This window comes from Neofelis nebulosa, chromosome 2 (assembly GCF_028018385.1).
Source record: "Neofelis nebulosa isolate mNeoNeb1 chromosome 2, mNeoNeb1.pri, whole genome shotgun sequence".
NCBI classification, from domain to species: domain Eukaryota; kingdom Metazoa; phylum Chordata; class Mammalia; order Carnivora; family Felidae; genus Neofelis; species Neofelis nebulosa.
In genome coordinates this window covers 211,295,987-211,316,498 of record NC_080783.1, presented here as the reverse complement: position 1 = coordinate 211,316,498, position 20,512 = coordinate 211,295,987, and the positions used below count along the sequence as shown (strand labels likewise).

The 20,512-nt window shown below is 51.6% G+C and overlaps 1 protein-coding gene and 1 pseudogene across 9 annotated transcripts in view; both read left to right on the top strand.

The window, feature by feature from the left end:
- The window catches only part of FHAD1 (forkhead associated phosphopeptide binding domain 1), a 125,499-nt gene that overhangs the window by 37,208 nt on the left and 67,779 nt on the right, over positions 1-20,512 (top strand). For 7 of the 9 annotated variants that reach the window (XR_009258397.1, XM_058718997.1, XM_058718996.1 and 4 more), the window contains exons 5-9: positions 5,179-5,288; positions 8,627-8,863; positions 12,815-12,938; positions 17,465-17,595; positions 19,897-19,986. Coding sequence is in view for 8 of the 9 variants with exons in the window: in XM_058718997.1 (XP_058574980.1) it covers positions 5,179-5,288; positions 8,627-8,863; positions 12,815-12,938; positions 17,465-17,595; positions 19,897-19,986 (692 nt within the window). In the remaining variant the exon portion in view is untranslated. Of the gene's footprint in view, positions 1-1,060; positions 1,199-5,178; positions 5,289-8,626; positions 8,864-12,814; positions 12,939-17,464; positions 17,596-19,896; positions 19,987-20,512 lie in introns of those variants that run through there. The other 2 variants (XM_058718999.1, XM_058718998.1) reach the window with 2 other exon arrangements.
- Positions 13,926-17,265, top strand: LOC131503855 (large ribosomal subunit protein eL19-like; annotated as a pseudogene).

The following is a 20,512-nucleotide window of genomic DNA, read 5'->3' as shown; positions in this document are numbered from 1 at the left end:
TATAGCATCAAACAGGGAGTCTGCTGAATATTGAAAAACTAAGCCACAGGCCTTGTGACCATCAGTAATGTGACACAGGGGCCTCCAGAATCCGGCTGGATGTTATACTCAAAGCCTTTGCCGTAGAATTAGTGTGTGTGTGTGTGTGTGTGTGTGTGTGTGTGTGTGTATCTCACTTCTCCTGTATTCCTTTAAAAAAAAAAAAAACCCAGTTATAGATGTTGGCAGGAAAGATCAAGTGAAGTAGGAGAACAAAAGGGAGAATGTTCCAGTCAAGTGCTTTCAGATGTGATAGCCACCAGCCACATGTGGATTGAGCTAATGTGGCTAATGTGACTGAGGAACTATATGTTTAATTTCCACTAATTTAAATTTCAAAACCGACACCTGATTCAGTTTTTGGAAGGTTTTAAGTACGCCTGGAACATCCTGAGTATGCAAATCTGCTTCAACTGCAAGTTTTTGTGAAGCCCAAATACAGATCAAGTCTTCCCATTGAAAATTTAGCTTCCAAGTTAAGATGCACTGGATTTCAAAGACATAGTGCCCCAAAGAAACAGAGTGTAAAATGTCTCTATCTTTTTGGTCTTGATTATGTGTTGAAATGATAGTGGGTTTTTTTCTAATGGATGGGGTTAAATCTGTTATCAAAATTAATTTCATCGTTTTACCCTTCTAATGGAATTAATACCAGAAAAATTTAAATTGCCTTATATGTATAGCTCGCATTATTTTTCTATCAGACAGCACTGCACTAGACAGTTAAGTTAGGATCCAACGGCTCAGGGCCCAAGAGGGTCGGGTGGGGAGAGTGAGCTTGGAACACAAATTTTCTAATCGTGAACTTGGTTGGGGAATGTTGGGGGGCGGAGAACAGGCAGCTGCTGGAACCAGCGAGCGGCGTTCCCCCCCCAGCCCTTCTCTTGCCCCTTATTGTGTTGGGCACGCGCCCCTCCCCCAGCCCGTCGCGGCAGGGCCTCGCGGAGTTCCCCAGGGAGGACGCCGGAAGTGCTTGACAGAGACAAGGAGCCGCCATCTTGGTGCTTTGGGCCCTGGGCGCGGGGCCTGCGCCCCCCACGCGGAATGCTGACGGGACGTGGGAGGCACGTTCCCGGGAGTGGTGTGAGCCCAGAGCACCCAGCAGGGCCCCTCCCTGTCCACAGAGCGGCAGGCCCCCACCATGGTGACAGGAAACCAAGTAAGTGGGTGGGGAGCTTGCTTTTCTCGACTCTTTCCAGGGAGACCAACTCGTCCCGGTTTGTCTGGGTCTTTCCCGGCCTTGGTGCTGAAAGTCCCGCGGTCCCAGGAAGCCCCGCAGCCCCTGGGCAACCAGGGCAGCTGGTCTCTTTACCGGTTTCATCAGGCAGCTGCTAAACCTCCATCTTGTGACTCCTCCAATTCAGTCCTTGCCAATCACTTGCCAATCACTTGCCAAGGAGACTCCGTGCGGAACGGCTCCTCGTTGACGGGGTCTGTCACGGTGAACCAGCTCCCAAGCTCCTCGTTCACGGCCTCGTTCCCACGTTCGCCACTCCGCAGTGTGCTGGTCCTGGAACCAGACCGGCGGGGTCGGACCCGACTGCCCCCTTGCCGGATGCGTGGCCTCCGTCTCTCTGCACCTGGGCTTCTCAACCGGGGGGGGGGGGGGGGGGGGGGGGGGGGCGCTGAAGCAGCACCTGCGTCACTGCGTTTTTGTGAGCTCTGGCGTTTTCATAGGGAAAGCACTGGTGCCGCAGAAGGCAACAAGCCTGCTGTGAGTTCTTGGTTATGAGCGGGCTGGGCCCTGAGCTTTTGTTACCCTGCAATGCCTTCCCGGTCCGTAGGTGCACAACAGAATTGAGACAGGTGCAGGTTCGCACGGGAGCTCGGCCTCCTTCAAGCCCTGTGAGCTTGGGCAGAGGATTTCCCTCTCTGTGCCCGTTTACACATCTCTCAGATGGCAGCAGTAAGTTCATCTCAAGGGGCGCAGACTGAGACATGGTCCCCAACCTCACGGAACTTACCATTCAGTCGGGGAGACGGACGTTAGCGAGAGGATCACAGAACAACGTCTATCAAATGGTAACCGCGACAACACCCGACAGCCGAGGTGCCCGGTACCCTGTGAGCTCATAACTACAAGGACCCGACTTAGTTGGGGGATCAGGAGGGTATCCCCGGAAAGGTAGGCGACCTTTACCCCGAAGTGCAAAGGCGAGGGAACAGCATTCCAGGTGGAAGGTGAGTGCCGAGGCTGGAGTGCAAGGAGTCGGGTCGGCGTGGCTGAAGAGTGAGCTCCCAGAGGAGGAACGTGGAGACCCTGTAAAAAGAGCACGGGAAGCGGTGGCCGGTGTTACCCCAGGACGGGACGTGACCCAAGGTCCATCTACACCAGGAGGCGTCTGACTTCAGAAAGGTTTGCCTCCACAGGGAGACCAACTTGGGCACAACTGAGAAAGAAGGCTCCTTCCCTCTTGGAAGAGTTTTGCTTGGCCAATTTGTTTTGTTGCCTATAAGGAACAGATAAGCTCTTTCCCTGGTATCTCACCGCTGCGTCGGTGCAGGTAGAGGATTGAGCTCGAGCTAGCTCGAATAAAGGCTCTTTGCTTTTGCATCGGACTCGGCTCCCTAGTGGTCTTTGGGGATCACGAATTCTGGGCATAACATTTGGGGGCTCGGCCCGGGATCCCCAAGACCCCCGAGGGACCCCCGACCCGGAGAGCCTGACTGGCCACGGTTAGTGTCTGTCTGTTTGTTCTTTTCTGTGTGAGCTTATTTCTGGAATTCTGGTAGTGCCCGACGCGGTCTAAGTGGACGCACTGGAGGACCATGGGCCAGGAGTTTCGGAAGACGTTCCCATTCTCCCTTCTGGAGGGACGTGGAATCCCCTCAAAGGTCTGAGACGAGGCGGGTCGCTCCCGCTGGTCGGCGTGAGGCCGTCGTCTTTGGAGGGACGTGGAATCCCCTCATCGGTTTTGGAGGGACATGGAATCCCCTCAAAGGTCTAAGCTAGCTCTCAGTTTTGCTTCCATGGAGTTGGAAGACTTTCTAGGGGCCCTGTGGTTGTCTGTTTTTGTGTTTCTCTGTTTTGTTCTGTGGACTTAACTGGACGGACGTTATGGGACAGACTCAGAAAGGCTCTTTGCTTTTGCATCGGAAAAAAAAAAAAAAGGAACAGATAAGAAATCCAGCCTGCCCCAAGGTAGAACGAGGACATCGCTGGGATCCCAGCCCGTTCTGGTGCAGGAGCCCAGGCCCCTTTCCTTCTGCACGGCGAGGGATACTGTGGCCGCAGCCGCTCATCCAACGCACAAGGCCATGTGCTCCTCCGGGCCTTTGACTATGTCCACTCGTGCTTCTGGAGTCCACAGACACGTTCAAGACCTGGGTGGGGCAGAAAATCACTAGCCCTGAAATGCATGAATACAAAATGCAGAATCAAAGCGAATGAATGATTAAATAAAATGCCCACAAACGTGAAGGTGTGTACTTCCTTCATTGTCAGTGTTAACATTCATTAACGTTTCGTGACCTTTGGAAACAATTGGTTCAATTTCTCACCTCATGAGAAGCCAAGAATGTGCGGCGATTGCCCAGAAGTCAGGTGGAGATTTAAAACACCACTTAGGGGCGCCTGGGTGGCGCAGTCGGTTAAGCGGCCGACTTCAGCCAGGTCACGATCTCGCGTCTGTGAGTTCGAGCCCCGCGTCGGGCTCTGTGCTGACAGCTCGGAGCCTGGAGCCTGTTTCCAATTCTGTGTCTCCTCTCTCTCTGCCCCTCCCCCGTTCATGCTCTGTGTCTCTCTGTCCCAAAAATAAATAAAAAACATTGAAAAAAAAAAAATTTAAAACACCACTTAAAGCCAAATGATCTCAAAAGCAGAAATCCAGAAGTCTTTTCAAAAGTTTCTATGCTGAAAAAAAATTTAATCGGTGTTCGTGTGAGTGGATTGTGTGCAGAGTGGGACCTCCACACATAATGATGCCAGGACTCCAGAAAGTCATGAAAAACCTTTGTAATATTGGGGGGCGGGGGATAAGGAAAAATCAGGAAAACCTAAACATCTAAAAAATGGATCCTGGTTAAAAAAATATGTTTGGCACACTTGTGTAATGGACTACAATGCCACCATTAAAAAGAACATAGTATAGGAGTGCCTGAGTGGCTCAGGCAGTTGAGCATCTGACTTTGGCTCGGGTCATGATCTCATGGGTTGTGAGTTCAAGCCCCAACTCGGGCTGGCTGTTGTCAGTGGGAGCCAGCTTCGGATCCGCTGTCCCCTCTCTCTCTCTCTGCACCTCCCTTGCTGGCACTCACACTCTCTCTCTCAAAAAAAAAAATAAATAAACATTTAAAAATATAATTAAAAAAACACAGTATAAGGGAATTAAAAGGCACAAACTCCTAGTTACATTAAAAAAAAGAAAAAGGAATGTGTCATAGCTATAGATAGTGACGTGGGAAGATGTTTTTGTTCATTGTAAGGTGAAAAGATGAGCCAGATAAAAATCTCTGCAATAGAAATCCATTCTTTTAAAGATATAATTGCAGTAAAAAATAGCTGGCATTTAGTGCTGAATGTTAAGGTAATGCTCAGGGGTAGGAAACTTTCTCTGTAATGAGAAACTTTTTCTGTTAGTATTTGAGACTTTGTGGGCTCTATGGTTTCTGTCACAGCTACTCCACTCTGCCTTCGTGGCTGGAAAGCTGCCATAGACAGTATAGAAGTGAATGACTGTAGCTGTTGTTTCAATAAAACTTTATTTACAAAAACAGCTGGATGGCCAGTTTGTCCCTAGGTCCGTGGTTTGCCAGCCCCTGCTGTACATCATTACTTCATTTAATCCTCAGAGTGCCCTTTATAACAGAGACTAACATGTAAGTGATATAACCAAGGCTTGGCGAGAGTAAATGGCCTGCCCCAGGTCATCAGCTCCTACGTGGCTTAGCGGAAAGCCTAGAAAGAGACACACCAAAGCCAACCGGCCTGGTTAACACCGCGGCCTGGGATGAGGCAGCTCTGTCCCTTTCTCATACTCCTGTCATGCGTGTTCGCCGTTGCTCAGTGAGCGTATACGTCGCTTTGTAATTTTCTAGTAACGGGGGAAAAGACTATGAGGTTAGTCTGAAAATAGCCTTCCAGACCTTAGGGACCCTCACCATGTTAAGGTAACGCTCTCTATTGATCTTGTGTGTTAGTGTGGACCAACGCTGTGGAACTGTTGGAACCGTCAGTGGCCGAAGGGATTCCCGAGGCAGGACCTTCCGGGGAGATTTATGCGGACCAGGACTCAGACCAGCAGGATAAGGTGAGGGGTCCTGTGCACCTGACGTTCAGTTAGCTCATGAATCTTCACCGTCTTCCAAAGAGATTGTACCCCCCTCACTTTACCGATGGGGGAGCTGAAGCTCAGAGAGGTTAAGTCACTTGCCCAAGGTCAGGCCATGTGAGGGGCAGAGCTGGGATTCAACCCCAGGTTGGGTTAACCTGGAAGCTGGTACTCCTGACTCCCACACGGTAGCTGCTTGGTCAGCCACGAGTGGTGGGACACGGGTGGGGAGCACACGTCTCCTGGAGGGAAGGCGTGAGCACTGATGCCGAGGCCTGAGCGAAGACGGGTTGGTTGAAGAACCAGAGAGGTTTAGAATGAAATGGGAATGCGGGCCAGAACCGGTGAATTCAAGCCACCCTGGGAAGGAGCCAGGTTGATGTCTCCCTGCATAGACATAACCCTGAAATTATCCTGAAAGAGGCAGTCCTGCATTATCTTGCTTTCCAGGGCCTGAGCCTGCAGCAATTTTCCAAGTTTGTGAGGAGCAGAACCACTTGGGGTCCTGGTTAGGCGTGGGAATCTGTGACGTCAAGTGGCAGGTGTCTGGGGACCAGACTTTGGAAGCGTTGCAGAGAGGCAAGAAGCCAGGCTCAGATGCTGTCACCAATTCTCTATTGCTGTGTACGAGCCACAACAAAACTTAGTGGCTTAAAACAGTAATGTATTGGGCTCCTGGGCTGGTTTCCCTGAGACCCTTGATCTCAGGGTCGTGAGTTCAAGCGCCATGTTGGGTGTGGAGCCTACTCAAACCGCCCCCCCCCCCCGCCACACACACACACGCACACACACACCAGAAAAAACCAGCAGTTTGTTACTTCCCAGCATCTACAGGTTGACCTGGAATGTTCTTCGGCTGGTGTCCCCTGGCTTCGCTCATGCCACTGTAGTCAGCCAGCCCTTGGCCCAGCCAGTGGTCTGGGATGGCCTCTTCTCCACGTCCAGGACCTCAGCCAGCACGCCTGGCAGGCTGGGCATCTCTCTGCACATGGTTTAGTATCCGGGGCTCCTTTACAGCACGGCAGCCCCGGGCTTCCCAGAGGGCCAGAGCAGAAGCTCTACGGCCTTTTAAGAACTTGCCTGAAGATCGCCCTCCATCTTTTCGGCCACATTCCCTTGGTCAAAGCAAGACACGGGCCCAGCCCTCATTCGGGGCAGTAGATTCTGCTGCTTTGCTGGCAGAAGCTGCAAAGCATCTGTAGCCGGTTTTCAATCCATCCCGGTTTTACGCTGGAAATATTACGCAACCAGATTTATAATGTTTTCTATTTATAAGCCATTTACGCCCTGACTTCCCAGAACTCCTTCAAATGAAAGTGCCAATAAACAAATCAGCTGAAGCAACCAAAACAAAACAAAACAAAACAAAAAGCATTTATTGCCTCATCTTCTTGAAAACTTAAAAGCCTACCAGTTTCAGGCATGGCTAGATGTACAGGAGCTTAAGTAAGATCACCAGAACATTCCCTACTACCGATCTCTCCCTTCTGTTTCCCTCGGAGTTTGGCTTTCTAACGGCACGCTGGCTTCATGTGTTGGAAAAGACCAACTCAGGCAAACAAGCCTCTAAGTTTAAAGCTCGTGATCCAAAAGGAGGCAAGATGCTCTCCCTCGGTAACAGATGTGCCAAGTCTCTGAGAAAGCCCTGATTGGCCAGCTTGGGTCACGTGCACATGGGAGGTGGGACAGGAAGGAGCCGGGCACATGATTGACGGCCCTACCAAGACCACAGGGAAGGGGGCGTGTTTTCTCAAGGAAGGGGGGGGTGGTTCTCACAGGGGGAGGGGGGTCTTGTTCTCAAAGAAAGGCAGAGGCTGCATGTGTACACCACACCCTGCAGGCTTCTTGGTGCTCCAGAGCCCAGCACAGGGTCTGGCGTGTAGTAGCTGCTCAATAAATGTTTGTTGCATAAACGATAAGCGCCCGGCTGACCTTAATTGGGTGGAACAGACGCGGCTGCCCAGGTGTTTCATGCCATCCCTTGAAACTTCGCTGCAAGCATTTGCAGGGATTCAGAGAAAGGCCCTTGGCAGCAACTGGCAATGTCAGAGAGGCTTCCTCAGGTCGGAAACCCTGTCCTTCCTTGGGCCAGGGAGCTGGCAGGGCGTGAGGCTGACTGGGTAGCTAGGTCCCCAGGAAATGAGCTGGCCTACAAAAAAGCCATTTCCCCTCTTCCGACCAATGGAAAATGGTGGGAAGAGCAGGGACTATTTAAAAGCAGAAATTCTGCAGCTCCATTTGCAAATACACCTGAGGACTTGTTTTTCAGATTTTCTGACGCTGTCTTGATGACTTCTGGTGAGAAGTTTGGGGCTTATTTTCTTTTCCTTTGGGGAAAAGCCTAACACATTCTTTGGCTGCAGAGTCTTCTCTTTCGGAGACGTGGAGAACTGGGGCAATTACACCTGGGGGTAAAGTCAGCTGGCAGTTGTCCCCACCCCCAACCCCCCGACCCCAAGTTTACACGAGCCCACACAGATAAATCACCACTCCTGTCTCGTTTACTTTACAGGCTCGGTTACCTGGAGTACATTTCTCCGTGAATAACGCAAAGAGGCAGGATGTACCAGAAGGGAGGAGAGGAGAAAGAAATATTTCAGAACGTATTCAATTTTTTAAGTTAAAAAATAGCCCTCATTATAGGCAGCGTGTGGTCAAATAGAATGTCATTTTCCTAACGACCTTTCCTAGGTCCCCACCGTGCTAGGCTGAATATTGTAAACAAAAATATTAGAACTAAAGTCTCTAGCAACAAAAGCTCCCGTGTGGGGTGCTGGTTCTCAACACGAAAGTATGATTGTATGAGAAAGGAAATTTTCAGTGCCTGTGAGGTATAAACATCTATTACAGGAGTCTGTGTACAGGTGTATCATTTTCACCAAACTCTTGTCTCTGTGAGGTTTTCCACGTTATGAGAATGACTTTGAAAGTCTGCTTTTTCCCTCCCCGCCTGTCCTCACCTTCCCAAAAGAATTACGCCGCGTTTTTCCTACATTTTTTTTTTTAAAGATTTTTTTTTTTTAATTTTTTTACATTGATTTATTTTTGAGAAACAGAGTGAGACAAAGCGTGAGCAGGGGAGGGGCAGAGAGAGAAGGAGACACAGAATCTGAAGCAGGCTCCAGGCTCTGAGCAAGCGGTTAGCACAGAGCCTGATGCGGGGCTCGAACTCACAAACTGTGAGGTCATGACCTGAGCCGAAATCGGACGCTCAACCGACTGAGCCACCCAGGCGCCCCCCTACATTTTTTTTTAAATGGGCTCAGCCTTGCACCCGGACCCACACCTAGTAAACTCCCCATCTGGCCTCCACCCAGGATGAAATCATTCTGCTGCTGGGGAAAGAAATCAGCCGTCTCTCGGATTTTGAACTTGAATCCAAATACAAAGACGTCGTGATAGCGAACCTGCAGAGCCAAGTGGCCAACCTGAGTCAGAGGCTGTCGGAGAAAACCTCCCCCAGGCAGAAGGAGAGGGGCACCTCACAGAACTTCCAGGTTTTGGATGAAGACATCGATGCCAAACAGAGAGAGATCGAGAGCTTGAAAAGCCAGGTAGGACTCAGTGACAAGTTGGTGAAGGCCTTAGAATGGGGACACAGGGCGACAGCTCCTGGGTAGAGCCGGGGAGCACGAGGGGAGCCACGCGGATAGACACGAAAGGGGTAGTCCCCGTAGCGTGGTGGCTATGAGCACGAATCCCAGGAATCGGGGGCCCGGCGCACATAGCCCAGTAGAACCGTGTTAACTTTGTTAAGCGCCTGTAGCGTGCGGGCACCCGGCACGAGTGCCGTAGATCCGTTGGCTTATTTAAATCGCACTGGCCTCTGACATGTACCATTCTACAGAGGAGGAGACTGAGGCCGGCTCAGAGACCACGGGGCGCTTGTTCCGTTTGCCCAGTAAGTTAGGAGCAGCGGGTGTGTGCCGAATGCGGGTCCGCCCCTTCGGAGACCTCACGCTTTCACTGCGCTTCCTGTTTCTACCCAGATCTTTTGCTTCAGTGACTGGCCCTCACATCCACCCAGCCCCAGCCAGAAAGAGCTGTGGGCAGTCAGCTAGAGAGGAGGAGGAGGAGGAGGAGGAGGAATCCCCAGTCTTCCAAACACCGAAGCCTTCGCCCAACCCCGAAGGCACTTGCTGGCTCACTTGCAGGCAATGCCATCAGACAGAAATTCTCCACCCGGAATTTCCGCACTGTCCAGGATAGTCACATTCTTTTCTCCTGAGACAAGCTAGGTTCCCCCCGCCCCGCCCCCCCCCCCCCCAGATTTCTTCAAGTACTTTAAAATTGGCCATTGACCTGGTACATAAATTATGTGTCAATAAAGTTGGTTTAAATTTTTAAAAAATGGGCCACTGATGAATTGTGGTCTCCGTGCATAATGTTGCCTAGACCTAGTCGTGCCTGGGGCCTCTTTTCTCTGCTTGCCTGTTCACGGCCTTTCCCTCTGGGACCAATTCAAGGTGCGTGGCCTCGATCCTAGAAACGGTGCCCTAGAAAAGGACTGAGGTCGTGCGTGGTGAACCTAGGAGATCCTACCAGGAGACTATAAGCTCCGTGAGGGCAGAGAGTGGGCCCAGTTACCTTCTAGGGCTCCGTTAGGACCCCGTCTGTTCATTCATTCATTCATCCCATCAATCATCCACCCGTCCATTCACTCACATAAGATTTTTTGGGTGACTGCCTTGTGCCCTGCCCTCTTCTGGGCTCTGGGAAGTTGGCAGAGAATGAGGCAGGCATGACCTTGGCCTTCCCTTGGTTGTGTTCCCAAGAGGGATCCTGAAGAAATAAATAAATACATAAATCATAAATAAATAAATCTATTTAAATTTATTCAAATGAACAAATGACTCCTCAGACGTGTTTTAGGAAAACCAACGAAAGCAGCAGGTTCTATAGGATTTCCTACTTGACGGCCGCCTTCAGGGTAGCCGACTCCTGAAGGAGCATCTTCTTTGCTTAATCTAAACCCAATTTTGCTGTTGGACAGAGTAATTTCCCTTTCAGTTATTCTCCCGTTTCAGAGATTTCCTGAGTGCAGGTGGCATGTCTTGCCCAGATCCATGGACAAGGGGTGAATTAATTCCCATACAATTTTTTTTTTTTTTTTTTTTAGTCAAACATGTTTGACAGATAACATCACGTAATCCTCTCCTATCTCTGAGTGTGTTCAGAGTGGCTAGCGAGATCTGGAAACCAGTTTCTCACGAAGGAAGCGTCTAGAAAGAATTACACCAACCCATCATTCTGTTGCTTCCCCGCCCCCCACCCCTTGATCTTTGCTGGTAACCGGAAGAGAATATTTCGTAACAAGGCGTATCTGGACTGGAGGCTTCGGTGGGTTCGAACCCGAATCAAGTTCTGTTGGCTCACGTTGTAGTTTCTCCAATGTTCTACCACCTGCGGAACATTCAGCCAGAAGTTAGAAGCCGCATGGGCAGGTCGGTTTATTGTTCGGATTGCTGGGTGCTCCCTGGTCCCCCCCGAAAGTGGGTGCATCATGGCCTGCTCTGAAGGGTCTCCCATCCACTGCTGTATCACTAGAAAATACTTGCCTCTGCGTGCCCTTGAACGCCTGTGCTCATTAGCCGGCAAATTACTCTCCCGAAGCTATCCTCCTAACACTATTAGCCTTCTTATGACTCACTGCCCATCTTATTACACAGGAGAGCAGACATGAAACTTCTTGGGATGTGTGCCCGTTACAGACAATACGGGTACTCATTTTGGTAGGGAAAGAAACAAAGACGTTTGGAGCCTGGAGTTTTCTCGAAATCGGGACTCCTACGAACCCCGATGCGTAGGTTGAATTCCATTGTATCTGTCAGAAGCAGGAGCACTGGCATCTTTGGGCAGGAGGGCATGTGGTTTCGCCATCCCTTCTGGAAGTTTGTCTCTTTGTGCTGTGCCTCTCGTGTCATGCAAATAAAAGCATGGAGCTGAGGAGGGCTAGAAAAACACTCTTAAAAATTATTCCAAGTACCTTTTATGGGAAAGTTACATCCCCCCCGCCCCCCCCCCCCGCCCTGCCGAGAACAGTACGAGGTGAAAGAAATGTTTTCACTCAGAGTTTCAGAAGCACAAACATGCAAAAGTATAGCCTTGGGGAGCATGGGGGACAGTCATCTGTGTCCCCACCACCTTCTAGCCAATGCCCCCTCTCCAGTGTCTCCGATACCCCGGGGAAAAAGAAAGTGTAACTGCCCCAATTGTCATAGAACCTGAATAATGATGGTTCATGAAATGAGCCAGAAAACTCGTGAAGCCTTGATGCTCCTGTTAATTTTACCAGTCACAATGCCAAGTCTCAGGGACAGAAACCCAGAACGAGGACTGTGAGCGCCACCTAGTGGCAAGGCCCCCCTGCGCCCTCAACTTGCATTCCCTGAGTGCGTCCCACCACCCCCCGCCCCCCATCATTTTTTACGCTTCACCTACAGCAGGATAAGCGTGTTAACAGGAATCACGGCACTTCTGCCTAACGGTCACACTGGCGTTGAAGTGAGCCGCGGCAGGGCTTACAAATGCCCGTGAAAATACTGCCAACCTACCTCCCCCCCCCCCCCCCCCCGCCCCCGGACAGACTTGAGAAGCCGCAGGTAAAACGCACCTGGTGAGGTCAGAGGGTAGTCACGGCTCCTACCCGTATGCCATGTGCCAGGCGTGATCCGAGCACTTGTCCATGCCCTAACTTATGAAAATCCCTTTACCCATCCTGTGCGGTTGGGACCACCATCACCCCACGTACAGAGTGAATCAGTGAGACAGAATCCGGTGTCCTCCCTGGATTCGTCAGCCTGTAAACAGAAGTTGAAGGCTCCCGGGTCCATGCTGTGCTCTATGCTGGTTCCTAGAGCCATCCAGCAAGGTGGAAAGAGCTAGAACTGGGCGCCTAGACGCTAGTTGAATCATAACTCCGCTCCTGCCTAGCCATGTGATCCCGAGCAGGTGGCCTCATCTCTGCGAGACTCTGTCTGCTCACTGGGAGAAAATGGGAGCATTGACGGGAACCTCGGCCTTCGGCGGCGCTGTGAGGAGCTGTCGAAGTGTCATCTGTGAAAAGGCTTTGTGAGCTCCGAGCGTTCCACGAGATACGAGCTACTGTTGTTATCTTTTGAGTGAATTACTTCAGTAACCTGCTTCCCTTTCACCAACTTTGCTCTGCCGTCCAGTCAGTGCCGGACGATCCGGAACCAGCACTTGGTCTGTTTGTGGCTGAGAGTCCAAAGGTGGTCGCGGGGTGTCTGAGGGATCAGGTATCCCCGGTGACAGCTGCTCCTGAGCCACTTTTTGGGCACAAAGATAAGGTTCACGTTTTCGTCACATAGGACACGGTGATCACTGAAGGAACAGGCCCTCTCCCGTTCGAGGTCCAAAGCACGGCTTTCCCGACACCCCCACCAGAGATCAGTCCAAATCTGTTGCCCAACTGCGGAGAAGTACCAGCAGATCCAGCAGACCTGGGCAAGCCCCCTCTGACTGTGTGTCGCCTCCTCCCACAGATCAGTGCCCTGCAGAGAGGCCACAACCAGGTGCTCTGCCAGACCCTGTCCGAGAGGAACTCAGAAATCACATCCCCGAAGCACGAGGGCGAGAACCTGAGGAAGGACAATGCCGTCACCTCAGGTGAGCGTTCTCCGACCTGGGCCTGGGAGCTGATGCCCTCCCCCTCCTTCCCAGGCCACGGCAGACATCGCCAGCTCACCACCGAGCCGCTGCTCCTTGGTCTGGGGCACAGCCTCAGACACCCTCTCAGTGGCCTGCGTCAGTGAGTTCGAGTGCACCCTCGAGAGAGGGGTTTTGCCGTCCAGCTTCTAGGGCAGGGCCCGGTAATTATTTGAGCCACGGTTATCTCTTAGCTGTGTCTGCTGAGCGTCGGCCTCGGCCAGCTGGCCTTCGACGCAAGCCCAAATGTGGACAAAGTGGGGTCACCACGTTAGGGCACCCATCATCTCAGCCATTTCACGCCAGTGCACTCAGGCCCCCGCGAAAATATTCTCTAATTGGCCCACAGAGGTGGTTCTGTGCTAAAAGCCTTAGGGTGGGAACCAACACACTGTCCAGGGACGGCTGTTTCTTAGCCTGGATCCCTTCATTCATTCAGCATGTTTATAGAGCACTTACTAGGTGTCAGGCCCTGTTCTAGGCACTGGGGAGAGAGAGCCCTGAGCACACCCTCCCTGTACTCATCGGGTTCACACTTGGGAGTGAGTGACAGACGCTAAAAGTAGGTACATAAACGAGCCCATTTCAGAGAAAACTGGGCAGTGTGGCAGCCACATGCTTCGGGGGCTGAAGCAAAGGGAGAATAGCTCAGGGGGTAGGCAAGGACGGGTCTTTGAAGAGGTGAAAAGGAAGAGCGGTCAGGAAGCCTGAGGGAACAGTGTTCCTGGTAGGGAGATCACAAGTGCAAAGGGCCTGTGGCCATGTGAGAGGAGCTGAAGGTGAGTGTGGCTGGAGTCCAGGGAACAGGGGAGTGGGGAGGGCAGGGTCAGAGAGGGAGGCAGGGAGGAGGGAATAGATCCTGGGGAGGAGTCTGGGTTTTATTCTAAGGGTGATGGGAAGCCACTGGGATTTTTAGAGAGAAATCACACGCCCAGAGACCTGGAGAGGATGAAGCCATGAACAGAGGGGGGGGGGGGGGGTGGAGGAGCGAAGCAGGTGACTGGGGAGCAGGCAGTGAGCCTGGGTTGGGCGTATTGCTCTCACAGTGCCCGGTACACAGCAGGAGACACGGCCATAGCTGTAAAAGCCAAGCTCAGCGCTGAGCCACGGCGAATCGCCATCTATCTCTATGTGAACTTGTAGGCCGTGCACCGGGGCAGCCTGACCACCGGCTTTTCCTCCGTCTCACTCTGCAGTTTACCACCCCTACCTGCACCCCACCCCCCGACTTGCCAAGCCTTTTTATACTCTTCCCTGATTGACAACGCCCTCGGATATTTGCTGAGCACTTCCTGCAGGCCGGGTGCTGCTCTGGGCACCAGGAACATAACACGCCGGGCCCCTGCCTCCCTCCCCGACACCCGCCTGTCAGATCTCATCCATGCTTCAGGCCTCTCTTGGATACCACTTTCTCCACTCAGGGACTGGACAGACCCGGGTTGGGGTAACACTGGAGGTGGGCTGGACCCACTCAACGTGCGGTCCCCAGACCAGCCGCATCAGCACGCCCTGGGTCCTCGTGAGGACCACAGAGTTTCAGACCCAGCCCAGGCCTCCTGAACTGGAATCTGCCCTTCGGTGAGACCCAGATGTGTCCTGCCCACATTTAAGTTTGAGAAGCACCGGGCTGGGCTATGCTGAGCCTCGGGGGCTTACAACAGACGGGCTCATGTCTTGTTTCCGTCTGGGGTCCATCATGGGTTAGCAGGGGCCTGGCCCGTGCTGTAGCCCCTCAGGGACCAGGCTGACACAGGCCATCACAGCACCTGCTTCCGTGATGAGAGAGGCAAGAAAAACGTACAGGGCAGATGGGATAGCAGGGACTGGATTGGCTCTCCTGCCTGAAACAACCACAAAAAGAAAAAAGGCATCTGAAACGATTATTTCCACATGACAGTGATCCAGGGGAGAGGGAACAAAGCAGACGATCGCCCCAGCTTACTGCCTGCAGACGGGCTCCAGACCACAGTATGGGAAGGAGAACCCAGGCACAGCCCAGTGGGCCCCCAGGTTGAGAGGACGGCATTGGAGAGGCCCACGCGGCCACAGTTTGCTGGGCAGAGTGCCCGGGAGGAGAGGCTGTGCGGAGAGACCGCGCCCGGTGACCTTTAGAGGGTCCCCCGCCCCCTGCCAGTCTTCAGCTGAGTACTGAGAAGCACACACACGCGGACAGGGAAAGAGGACCCAACCGATGCAGAGGGAACAATCGCAAAGCTCACACAGGCCTGGAATGGTTCACTGTCCCAGCATCCGGAACAGAGAGGCTTCCTAATACACACCGTATCTGGTAGAGACTCAAACAGGGGTTGCCTCGCTTTCCTTTCGGGGCTGCGGCCACAGCCATGAGCGTGCTCAGGCTTCGAAAGAGGCTTGCCTCCTGGGTCCTCCGCTGTGGCACAAAGAAGGTCTGGTTGGATCCTGGTGAGACACATGAAACCGCCAATGCCAGCTCCCATCAGCAGATCCGGAAACTGACCAAAGATGGGCTGATCATCCAGAAGCCTGTGACCGTCCGTTCCGGGGTTCGATGCCGGAAAAACACTTCGGCCCGCCAGACGGGCAGGCATACGCACACTGGTAAGAGAAAAGGTACCGCCAGTGCTCGAATGCCTGAGACGTGACCTGGATGGGGAGGACGAGGATTCCGTGTCGGCTGCTCAGAAGATACCGTGAATCTAAGGAGATTGCCCGCCACACGTGTCTCACAGCCCGTACCTGAAAGTGAAGGGTAATGTGTTCAGAAACAGGCAGACTCTCACGGAGCACATCCAGAAGCTGGAGGGAGGCAAGGCTCGCAAGAAGCTCCTGGCTCACCCCGCGGAGGCCCGCAGATCTAAGACCAAGGAAGCCCACGAGGGGCCTTGAAGACTGGCTCCAGGCCAAAGAGGAGGAAATCACCAAGACTCTGTCCAAGGAGGAAGAGGAAGAGACCAAGAAAGAAGCCCCTCTCTGTCGTCTGTACATTGTGGCTTCAGCAACAACACAGATCAATTATTCAATAAAACAAGCCTTTATCTGCAACAACAACAAAAAAAAAAAAAAAAAAGAAAAAGAAAAAGAAAACCAAAACGTGTTGCCTCAGTTGTAAGGCCAAGTTACATCCCGATGAAAGTTCTGGTCCTTCCTCACAAAGCATGAAGGCAAGTCCCAAAGGGACCAACCTGTTTTCAGAGTAACTTCACTGTGTCCTGTGACAGAGCCTATTGTTGAAAGGAAATTCTGGAACACATTGTTCCTTATTTCACATACCTTCTTGATTGTTACCTACCGACAAAATTGGGCATAATCGGAAAAGAACCACGTGAGATAATCCAACCCCACAGCACCCCTGCCCTCTTCTTTCCACTTGTCCTCAATACAAGAGCCCAGTAATGTATGAGTTACCTACTGCTACATACCCGCTTATCCCAAAATGTAGTGGCCGAAACAACAACCATTATTTAGTGTCTCATCCAGCGTCTGGAGCTCAGGAATCTGGGGGTGACTTGGTTCTCAGGGTCTCCCATGAGGTGCAGTCAAGATGTTGGCTGGGGCAACTGCCCCATCATCATCTAAAGCCCCAACAGGAGCCAGAGGATCTGCTTCCAGAATGGCTCACCCGTGTGGCTGTTAGTTGGAAGCCTCCACTCCCCACAACGTGGGCCTCTCCCTTGGTGGCTTGAGTGTCCCCACAACATGGCGGTGGGCTTCCCCCGTTAAGTGAATGATCCAACAGAGAGCAAAGGGGAAGCTGAAAAGTCCTTTATGACCCACCTAGGAAGTCCCATCTTTTCCGTAATATCATTACTGATTAAACACATCAGCCCTACCCGTGGTGGGAGGGTGCTGTGCAAGGGCCTGATCTGGGAGGCGGGGATCACTGGGGCCATTTTAGGAGCTGGCTACCACAAAAAGTAATAGGTGCCACCATGTGGCAAACACTGTGAGTTAGCCACTCTCCTGTGTTCTCTATATGTTTTTAAAGCCTCATAATCACTCTGGGGGACGGGGGGGAGATACAGTGAAAGGTACTTGTAAGGAAAGTAACAGGTCCAAGAACGCTAAGTGGTAGAAACAGGTTCCCAAGTCAGGCGAGCGCGAATCCCACCACTGACAGCCTCCTTCTGCCACAAGCCTTTTTGTGGCTCTGGTGAAAAGCTCCTGGTGCTCCCCTGTTCTGGGCCTTTGGTCCCGAGGTATGTTCCCCATGGCGTGTCCTCTCCTGCCGAACCTGAGCCCACAGGGGCCCCGAAAGGCTTTCCGTCTCGCGGCGACACTCGCCGACTTCTTGTTCCCCCCGAGGTCTTAAACAAACCCCGTTCAGCTCACTTCAGTGTTATCCCTGTCCCAGCTCCGGGAGCCTGGACACATCCTCCTCGGGTGTAGACGAGCACCAAGTGTGGCCGGGGCTTGGAAGGGGCTCGGCCACGAGTTGGCAGAGAGCTGTGCTGACAGTAAGTCTTACTGCCCCTTTGACCTCTGCGGGTCTTTGCTTTTTTCTTTAACAGGGATCGTGTCATCTTTGCAAAAGGAAGTGTCAACAAGGGATGAGCAAATTCAGCAACTCACACAAGAGGTGAACCAACTAAAAAGTGAGAACAAAGAAAAGGAACATCAGCTTGAAGCCCTCAGCTCCAGAGTGAGTGTCAGGTCACCATCACCATAGTGATGCCCCCCAAAAAGCAACCAGCAGAGTCCCATGACTCATCCCCTTTAACCTGGATCCCAGCTTCGAATGCTACTCTCTCCTCTCCCACCACCGCGAGAGGAGGCTGGTGGCCGAGGGCATAGGGAAGGCACAGGGAGTCCTACGAAAGGCACACGAGGGGCCAGCTTCTCTGCAAGTTAAGGAGCTTTTTAAATGTAACTTTGACTCTGCAAATGCGTCCTTCAATCCTGACTTTAGACTCCTGATCCTGTAGAATAAGGTGTTTATTTGTTTGTTTGTTTGTTTTGAAAGAGAGAGAGAGCATGAGCAGGGGAGGGGCAGAGAGAGGGAGAGAGAGAGAGAGTCCCAAGCAGGCTCCGAACTGTCAGCGGGGAACCCAGTGCGGGGCTTGAGCTCACAACCATGAGACCAGGACCCGAGCGGAAATCGAGAGTCAGACGGTCAACTGACTGAGCCCCCAGGCGCCCCCAGGAAGGTTCCTCGGTATTTGTGTGGTTTGTCAGTTTCCCTGAGTCGAGGTAAAACCGAATAGCTGTCATCTCAGGCGCCAGCTCAAAGATTCACAGTGGGTCTGATCAGGGTTACGGGGGGTGGAGACAGATCTTGGAGTTCCAAAGATAAGGCACAAGGAGTAACATCTGGTGCTTAGCACAACAATGTTTGGAACTGAGAAAAGGCAGAGCGTCAGCTTTGGGGGCGGACAGACCGGGATCCGACCCCTGAGCTTTCTTCTGTGGTAACGGAACGGGTCTCCATTTCCACATCTGTGAAATGGGGGGAAACAGAGGCATTTTCTGAGAAGTGGGATGCCGATTTCAGTTGTGCTCTTCTGCCTCTGCGCCTGGCCAGCTGCCTGGTGAGCCCTGCACCGTCATTTCTCCCAGGCAGACTGACACCCTGGACACAGGGGGTCACAGCTTTATGGGGGCACGTGCGGGTTGCCAAGGGGAAGAGACACGGGAAAACAGTGCCTGTTTGATTATCCAACTTCCTGAAGTACATTTGGATTCTTTTTCTCCCCATTTCCCCCTCCTCATCGCCCTTGGAGCGAGGTATTTCTTCTCCACTATCAGGCCCCCAAGGGTGAGGCTCTCGTGAGCCTCTCGGATACCCGTCTTTCCTTTTTCTCCTTCCCTTTGTCACGCGTGTTAATTTTAGGAAAAGAAGTAGATGAGGTTGAAAAGCAAAATTAAAGAGCTGGAAAAGACAGTGCTACCCCTAGAAATCCACATTGATATTTGAACGTATATTAAATTCCAGACTTGTTTCCATCTATTATAAATTTTAAAAAATATTTAAAATTTTATACTATACACAATTTTTTTTTATATTTTAACTACTTAGTGTTTTCCCGTGTTAATAAATAAAAGCTCCTATCATGGGTCCTAAAAGCTACAAAATATCTCACTGGTCCGAAAAGTTACATAATATTTTCCTGGATGTGCACAAGGTAATAAAACGATCCGTTATCAAACATGGGTTGTTTCTTTTCTTTTTTTTTTTCCTCCTTTTTTTTTCTCTGTTGCTAACAATACTGTGAGGAACACCCTCGAGCCTACAGATTTGTTGATTTCTCTGATCATCATCCTTATGACATACTACTAAAGTGGGAGTTTCTGGGTCAAAAGAAGGCACATCTTTATGTTCTGAATGCGTGTTGCCAAGCTGCCCTCCAGAAAAGCTGTTTCCTTTACGCTTCCTCGGCCGGGGCAGATGTGTCTCTGAGATGTAACTCACAGAAAGCTCTAAGAGCCTTCCAGGTTCACTTAGGAAGCTCCTCTGTGTATTCCTGAAAGCCACTTTTGGCTGGTCACAGAGGAAAAAAAAACCCAGTTCCTCCACCCTTAGTACCCAGACTCTGCAAAGCTGGGTCTGCCCTGTGGTGTAGATTGCTGACTCTTAAAAGAAGAATTTAGGGGCACCCAGGTGGCTCAATCGGTTGAGCATCTGACTTCGGCTCGGGTCATGATCTCCTGGTTCATGGGTTCAAGCCCCACGTCAGGCTTTGCGCTGACAGTGTGAAGCCTCCCTCTCAAAAATAAATAAACATTTTAAAAAATGTTTTTAAAAGAAGAATTTGGACATGTTCTCCCCAGAACTCGTGAGAGGGTGAACTAGGAACTCCATGCGTCCATCCGACACAAACGGCCTCGCCTCCCTTGGAATTTGGGGATGTGATTGGATTAAACAACAGGAACTGTTCTTAGGGGCAAATATGGGGACTCTGGACCCACGGCCAACCCCGCGGCCCGTTGACCTTTCTCTGTGTAGTGCTACATGCTGAAAGACGAACTAAGAAAGGAGGATTCTCACAAGGAGCACCAGGAAGCCCAAGGGAAAGAGTTAAAACTTTGCAAAATTGTGAGTTGAACCTCCTCCCTCCTAGGTGTCCCCAGAAAGGCTAGACTTTGACCTTCAGGGTTTTGGGGGTGTTGGGGAGGGGTTCCTTGGCCCATTGGATAGCACCAGCTCGGGACTTTAATGATGGGTTGTTAACATCGTCTCCTAATTCTTTGAAATGCTGCCTCCAGCCCCAAGGAAGAGATGGGTGAAAATAGGGAGGCAGGATGCTCTGGGCGTGGGTTCTGGCCACCTCACCATGTTCGCCCTGGAGCCGGGCAGGAGCTGGGCTGGGCTGGGGACACACTCTGTGGCCCCTGCCCCTGGCTCTGTGATGCCCAAACCTTCCTGTTCCACCGTCTCAGTTTATCATAGGCACGGGCACTGTCATTAACAGGAAATTCTCCCTGAAGTATTTTTACTGGAACATATCAATTTTTCACCAATTCATAAAAACAAAGCAAAAAGAAGAGGTATCATTTGCCTTATGTAGATGATGACTTTGGAAACAAATAACAACAAAAATACGAGTACTAAAATGAAATCG